The 8,089-nt window shown below is 36.5% G+C and overlaps 2 protein-coding genes across 2 annotated transcripts in view; both read left to right on the forward strand.

Moving 5' to 3' along the window:
- Window positions 1-1,606: 1,606 nt before the first annotated feature.
- LOC136806833 (uncharacterized) lies at window positions 1,607-2,446 on the forward strand. Its single transcript, XM_067063412.1, has one exon. The coding sequence runs from the start codon at window positions 1,607-1,609 to the stop codon at window positions 2,444-2,446; it is 840 nt and encodes a 279-aa protein (XP_066919513.1).
- A 372-nt stretch (window positions 2,447-2,818) lies between these two features.
- The window catches only part of LOC136806834 (uncharacterized), a 29,709-nt gene continuing 24,438 nt past the window's right edge, over window positions 2,819-8,089 (forward strand). Inside the window, exon 1 of the mRNA XM_067063413.1 lies at window positions 2,819-3,081. Within this exon, the coding sequence (XP_066919514.1) occupies window positions 2,819-3,081 (263 nt within the window). The remainder of the gene's footprint in view (window positions 3,082-8,089) is intronic.

Here is an 8,089-nt window from a genome sequence, read left to right on the forward strand (position 1 = left end):
CGTGCTGTGTGGAAAGAAAGTTCAATATCTACACCGTGTCGAGTGGTATTTGATGCTTCCATGCCAACAAAGTCAGGCTTCTCCCTCAACGACATCCTTGCTAAAGGAAGAAACAACATGAATCGTTTGGTGGATCTCTTCGTCCGCTGGAGGTGTCACTCCGTGGTTTTCCACACTGACATACAGAAAATGTATAATTCAATTAAACTGGACCCTTGCCACTGGGGACTCCAAAGATACTTATGCAGGATTCACTTGACTCTTCAAAAACACCAGAAGAGAAGATAATAAAGACCCTCATATATGGTGTAAAATCAAGTGGCAACCAAGCCGAAAGAGGATTACGTGAGACAGCCAGACTTCTCAAAGATGAGTATCCAGAAGTTTTTCAAATCATATCCAACAACATCTACGTGGATGACTGTCTCTCAGGATCAACAAGCATCACCAAAGTCAAATCAATGCGCACCTAGAAGTGCCTAATCATGGGCTCGGACTCAAAGGATTCACCTTCTCAGGCAAAACCCTAAGAATACTTTCAACGGATGGAAATTCTGTTTCAGTTGCTGGGCTGAAATGGGTACTCTCAAAGACGAAATCTCGGATGTCAAGATCTCAACTTTGCGAAAAAGTCACGAGGTCGAAAAGCAACCTTGTCTCATCGACCAAAGGATCTCACACGACGCAATGTGTAGCCAAGTGGTGAACTTTATGATATCACCGGCTTGATTACACCAATAATTGCTACGATGAAACTAGATCTGCATGATTTAGTTCTGAGGAAATTGGATTGGGATGATGCTTTACCAGACAACATTCGCAACCTATGGATGGATCACTTTGAGATGATGAATGAGATCAAACAAATCAAATACCAGCGCGCTGTCGTCCCAGAAGATGCTGCAAATCTGGACATATAGAAACTCTTGATTTTGGCGATGCAAGCAAAAACCTCATTTGTGTTGCAATCTACGTCAGATTCAAAAGAAAGGATGCATCATTCTCATGTCAACTCATCTTTGGACGATCAAAATTGATATCTGACGAATACATCCAACCAAGGGCTGAACTATTTGCAGCCATGATAAATGCACATTCTGGACACACAATCAAACGAGCCTTGAAAGACTGGCACAAATCATCAGTTAAATTCACAGATTCTCAGATTTCACTTTACTGGATCTGCAACATTCATCTAAACCTCAAGCAATGGACCAGGAATCGTGTCTCTGAAGTCCATCGCTTTACAGACACATAACAATGGAAATACATCAAGTCCGAAAACATGATTGCTGACCTGGGTACTCGAAGATGCACTTCCATAGAAGATGTCAATCAACAATCCAACTGGATCAATGGCTTTACTTGGATGCAAGGTGATCTAGCAAGTTTTCCAGCTCTTACCACCGCTGACATATCTCTAAGTGCCCAGGAGAAGCAACACTTGAAGAAAGAATCAAGGGAAGAAGTTCGCAAAGAAGGCATTGACTGTTTTGTCTCATCAACCAAACCATTGATTTTCTGACATGATATCAGAACGTTAGAGTTACTCAAAGTACCTCGTTGACCCAAATCATCGAAGATTCAACACTGTGTTATCAGGATCATGGCTTACATTCTCAAGTTCATCATGCCGAAAATTAAGAACAACTTCAAAATCCAACAAAAAATTTTATTCTACTTAAGTGATGAAGACATTCTCAAATCCAAGCAATACTTCTTCAGAAAAGCCACTCAAGAGGTGAAACATTTCAATCACAACTCCAAATTCAAGAAGATATCTGAAGAAAAGGATGGTATCTTGTATTACACTGGTCGCATCTTGCCAACTGACCAGATCACTGCAATTGGAAAAGCAACCAACGCAATGAAGGACCTCAGCGCCAAAACCTTCTGTGTTCCTATCGTTGATAAGAACTCTCCTTTGGCATACTCAATTATTCAAGAAGTGCATTGGAAACATCATACAGCAATGCATTCAGGTGTTGAGACTACATGGCGTTATGTGCTACAAATATGCTACATCCTTGAAGGTAGATCTCTTGTGAAACTTGTACGTGTATCATGCCCTCGCTGTCGTTATCTACTGAAAAAGAAGTTCAATGTTATCATGGGACCGCTCTCCAAAGACAACCTCAAGATAGCTCCTGTCTTCTTCACAACACAGACAGATCTCGCCGGACCGTTCTTTTCATACTCAGAACATTATAAACGAACGACAGTCAAAATCTGGCTACTTGTATTCTGCTGTGCGACCACAACGGCTGTCAAGATCAAGGTTATGGATAGCTATAATACAACCTCATTTCTTCAAGCATTCACAAGACTTGCCTGTGATGTTGGATATCCCAAAAAGCTTTTGGTAGATGAAAAGTCATTGGTAAAGGGTTGTGAAACATGCAACTCAACTTCATCGATCTTCAACAACACCTTCATTGGAAGATGAACATAGAATTTGATACCTGTCCCGTTGGAGGACATAATGTCCATGGTCGTGTTGAAAGGAAGATACTAGAAATCCGCAAATCAATCGAAAAATCATCAAGCAAAGAACGACTCTCTATTCTACATTGGGAGACACTAGCAGCAACAATCTCAAATTCAATCAATAACCTTCCTTTGGCTGTTGGTAATTTCAAGGAATTTGAGCTGTCAGATCTCATCACACCGAACCGATTGCTACTCAGGCGAAACAATGATCGATGTCCCACCGAACCATTGGCTGTTTCAAACGATTATGATAAAATTCTACGCTCAAATAAAAAAGATTTTTGATGCATGGTTTGAATGTTGGCTCACTGCACATGTGCCAAAGCTCATGAACCAGCCGGAATGGTTCAATAACGATATTGATCTCAAACCTGGCGACATTGTCTTGTTTACAAAACAAGAATCCAGCCTGGCTTCTGTCTATCAGTATGGCATGGTTCTAGAAATTGAAGAAAGCCGCGACGGGAAAGTTCGAAAAGCTACCGTGGAAAATCAAAATTCAAACGAGAAAACGAAACGAGAAACACATCGATCAGTCAGGTCATTGGTATTGATTCGAGGAATAGATGAAATGGATTTGTCAACTCAGTTGTATGGCTTGAAGGATCAAAATCCTCATTATACAATAAAACAAAAACAAAAAAATTCAAATTTGTATAGCATTTTTCATTTGTCGGGGGAGTGTTAAGGCAGTTAACCTTAATTGAGTGAGTCTCAAGTCCCACACAGCACTCTTACCATTTTTGCAGTTTGTCATTTTCTTGTTTTCCTTTGTTTTCATCATGTTTGTTTACCTTTTTCAGTTTGGTCAGCATTTTACTCACATTCTCTACCATTTTGAATATATTTCATATTTTCAGTTAAATTCACATTTGGTCAGTGTTTTGTATATTAATATGTGTCAATTCAATTTGTAATTCACTTTTTGTCATAATTTATATTAGTTTTTCATAAAATATTTCTGGTCTGTATTTTATACATTTTATTCTGCAGAATGCATAAATAGCTCCTTTCAGTTTTGCACTTCACTTCAACAGAGACATTCAAGGAGTCAAGACATGTCAAGTCAATACATTTTTCAAGTTACTTAACAATCAATTTCATTCTTTCATACACTTGGTGTTAATCAACACACACACCCTGTGTACTGCTGCCTGCTTACAGCTTCTTATCTCAGGCTAGCTGGTGAGTTTTTCCTTTCTTTTGCCTTTGTTCTACAGTGGCTTTTAAGTTAAGTTTTCATTATATATTTTTCTAAAACTTAACTAATTTTCTAGTTCTCAATTATTCTCATTTACATTCACTTCCTTTGATACTTAGTTCTTGTACTTTGTCAGCCATTTTGTTTTCATTTTTTCATAAGACTTAGTTCATGTACTTTGTCAGCCATTTTTTTTTTCATTTTTCATTAGACTTTTATATTTCAGTTTGAACACACACGCACTCAATACATCAATACACTGAACAGTGTTGTTCCGAACACGGCTTATTTCCCTGACTCCTATTCCTCTGACACCACATTTAAACTCCAGTTTTAAACTTAAGGTCATGACTCAACCATGTTAGAGTAGAAACTTTCTTAGTTGGAACTTGAAAGACGTTTATTGGTAGTGCTACGGCCGTTTTCTTTTGAAAGTTTCTGAATTTTCTATTTTTTTAATCTATTGACGTCTTTTGGACATCTTTTGGACATTAAAAAGACGTAAAAAAGTGAGTATGGTGGACGTTTTATCCAGTTTTAAACTTAAGGTCATGACTCCAGACCATGTTGGAGTAGAAACTCTTTTATTTGGACCTCGAGGGACGTTTATTGATAGTGCTACAGCTGCTTTCTTTTGAAAATTTCTGAATTTTCTATTTTTTTAATCTTTTGACGTCTTTTGGACATCTTTTGGACGTTAAAAAGAGGTGAAAAAGGGAATATGGTGGCTCTTTTATCCATTTTTAAACTTAAGATCATGATACCGAATCATGTTGGAGTAGATCTCTTTTACTTAGACCTTGAGGGACGTTTATTGATAGTGCTACGGCTATTCTCTTTTGAAAATTTCTGAATTTTCAAAAAAATTTCAGCTATGGACGTCTTTTGTACGTTAAAAAGACGTGAAAAAGTGATTATGGTGGCCTTTTTATCCATTTTTAAACTTAAGATCATGACTCCGATCCATGTTGGAGTAGAAAATCTTTTACTTGGACCTTGAGGGACGTTTATTGGTAGTGCTACGGCTGTTTTCTTTTGAAAATTTCTTAGTTTTCTAGTTTTTTTTAGCTATGGACGTCTTTTGTACGTTAAAAAGACGTGAAAAAGTGAGTATGGTGGCCCTTTTATCCATTTTTAAACTTAAGATCATGACTCCGAACCATGTTGGAGTAAAAACTGTTTGACGGCTGTTTTCTTTTGAAAATTTCTGAATTTTCTAATTTTTTTTTTAGCTATGGACGTCTTTTAGACGTTAAAAAGACGTAAAAGTGATATGGTGGCCTTTTAACCATAAACTCAACCATTGTTGGAGTAAAAAATCTATTACTTGGACCTTGAGGGACGCTTATTAATAGTGCTACGGCCGTTTACTTTTGAAAATTTCTGAATTTTCTATTTTTTTTAGCTATGGACGTATTTTGGACGTTAAAAAGACGTGAAAAAGTCAGTATGGTGGCCCTTTAATCCAGTTTTAATCTTAAGATCGTGAGACCGAATCATGTAGGAGTAGAAACTGTTTTACTTGGACCTTGAGGGACGTTTATTGATAGTGCTACGGCTGTTTTCTTTTGAAAATTTCTGAATTTTCTAATTTTTTTTAACTAGGACGTCTTTTAGACGTCTTTTGAACGTTAAAAAGACGTGAAAAAGGGACTATGGTGGCCCTTTTATCCATTTATAAACTTAAGATCATGAATCCGAACCATGTTGGAGTAGAAAATCTTTTACTTGGACCTTGAGGGACGTTTATTAATAATGCTACGGCTGTTTTCTTTTCAAAATTTCTGAATTTTCTAGTTTTTTTAGCTATGGACGTCTTTTGTACGTTAAAAAGACGTGAAAAAGGGACTATGGTGGCCTTTTTATCCAGTTTTAATATTAAGATCATGAGCCCGAACCATGTTGGAGTAAAAATGTTACTTGGGACATTGAGGGACGTTTATAATAGTGCTACGGCGTTTTTATTTGAAAAAATCGGAATTTTCTTATTTTTTTAACTATGGACGTCTTTTGTACGTTAAAAAGACGTTAAAAAGTGAGTATGGTGGCACTTTTATCCATTTTTAAACTTAAGATCATGACTCCGAACCATGTTGGAGTAGAAACTCTTTTACTTCGACCCTGAGGGACGTTTATTGATAGTGCTACGGTGTATCTTTTGAAAATTTCTGATTTCTAATTTTTTTTAGCTATGGACGTTTTGTACGTTAAAAGACTGAAAAGGGACTATGGGTCCTTTTATCCATTTTTAAACTTAAGATCATGAATCCAAACCATGTTGGAGTAGAAAACCTTTTACTTGGACCTTGAGGGACGTTTATTAATAGTGCTACGGCTGTTTTCTTTTGAAAATTTCTGAATTTTCTAGTTTTTTTAGCTATGGACGTCTTTTGTACGTTAAAAAGACGTGAAAAAGGGACTATGGTGGCCTTTTTATCCAGTTTCATGAAACCTTAACTTGGATCATGAAAAAATTTCTGAATAGCCGTTAAAAAGACGTGAAAAAGTCAGTATGGTCCCGATGACCCATGTTGGAGTAGAAACTCTTTTACTTCGACCTTGAGGGACGTTTATTGATAGTGCTACGGCTGTTTTCTTTTGAAAATTTCTGAATTTTCTATTTTTTTAGCTATGGACGTCTTTTGTACGTTAAAAAGACGTGAAAAAGGGACTATGGGGTCCCCATTTTTAAACTTAGATCATGAATCCACCTGTTGGAGTAAAAAACCTTTACTTGGACCTGAGGGACTTATTAATAGTGCTACGGCTGTTTTCTTTTGAAAATTCTGATTTTCTTTGTTTTGCTAGGTCGTCGTTAAAAAGACGTGAAAGGGCATGGTGGCCTTTTTCCGTTTAAATAAGATCATGAGACCGAACCATGAGGAGTAGAAATCTTTACTTCGACTTGAGGGACGTTATTATATGCTCGGCTGTTTTCTTTTGAAAATTTCTGAGTTTTCTAGTTTTTTTTAGCTATGGACGTCTTTTGTACGTTAAAAAGACGTGAATAAGTGAGTATGGTGGCCCTTTTATCCATTTTTAAACTTAAGATCATGACTCCGAACCATCTTGGAGTAAAAACTGTTTGACGGCTGTTTTCTTTTGAAAATTTCTGAATTTTCTAATTTTTTTTTAGCTATGGACGTCTTTTAGACGTCTTTTGGACGTTAAAAAGACGTGAAAAAGAGATTATGGTGGCCCTTTTAACCATTTTTAAACGAAACATAATGAATCAGAACCATGTTGGAGTAGAAAATCTATTACTTGGACCTTGAGGGACGCTTATTAATAGTGCTACGGCCGTTTACTTTTGAAAATTTCTGAATTTTCTATTTTTTTTAGCTATGGACGTATTTTGGACGTTAAAAAGACGTGAAAAAGTCAGTATGGTGGCCCTTTTATCCAGTTTTAATCTTAAGATCATGAACCGAACATGTAGTAGAACTGTTTTACTTGGACCTTGAGGGACGTTTATTGATAGTGCTACGGCTGTTTTCTTTTGAAAATTTCTGAATTTTCTAATTTTTTTTAACTAGGACGTCTTTTAGACGTCTTTTGAACGTTAAAAAGACGTGAAAAAGGGACTATGGTGGCCCTTTTATCCATTTTAACTTAAGATCATGAATCCAAACCATGTTGGAGTAGAAAATCTTTTACTTGGACCTTGAGGGACGTTTATTAATAGTGCTACGGCTGTTTTCTTTTGAAAATTTCTGATTTCTAGTTTTTTAGCTATGACGCTTTTGTACGTTAAAAAGACGTGAAAAAGGGACTATGGTGGCCTTTTTATCCAGTAATATTAAGATCATGAGCCCGAACCATGTTGGAGTAAAAAACTGTTTTACTTGGACATTAGGGACGTTATTAATAGTGCTGGCCGTTTATTTTGAAAATTTCGAATTTTCTTTTTTTTTGCATGAAGTTTTTGTACGAAAAGACGTTAAAAGTGAGTATGTGGCCCTTTTATCCATTTTTAAACTTAAGATCATGACTCCGAACCATGTTGGAGTAGAAACTCTTTTACTTCGACCCTGAGGACTTTTTGTAGTGCACGGACTGTTTCTTTGAAAATTTCTGAATTTTTCTAGTTTTTTTAGCTATGGACGTCTTTTGTACGTTAAAAAGACGTGAAAAAGGGACTATGGTGGTCCTTTTATCCATTTTTAAACTTAAGATCATGAATCCGAACCATGTTGGAGTAGAAAATCTTTTACTTGGACCTTGAGGGACGTTTATTAATAGGCTACGCGTTTCTTTTGAAATTTCTGAATTTTCTAGTTTTTTTAGCTATGGACGTCTTTTGTACGTAAAGACGTGAAAAGAGACTATGGTGGCCTTTTACCTTTTTAATCTTAAGATCATGCCGAACCATGTGGAGTAAAAACTTTTACTTGGACA

The sequence above is a fragment of the Clytia hemisphaerica genome, unplaced genomic scaffold (genome assembly GCF_902728285.1).
Source record: "Clytia hemisphaerica strain Z4C2 unplaced genomic scaffold, Clytia hemisphaerica genome assembly, whole genome shotgun sequence".
Taxonomy (NCBI): Eukaryota; Metazoa; Cnidaria; class Hydrozoa; order Leptothecata; family Clytiidae; genus Clytia; species Clytia hemisphaerica.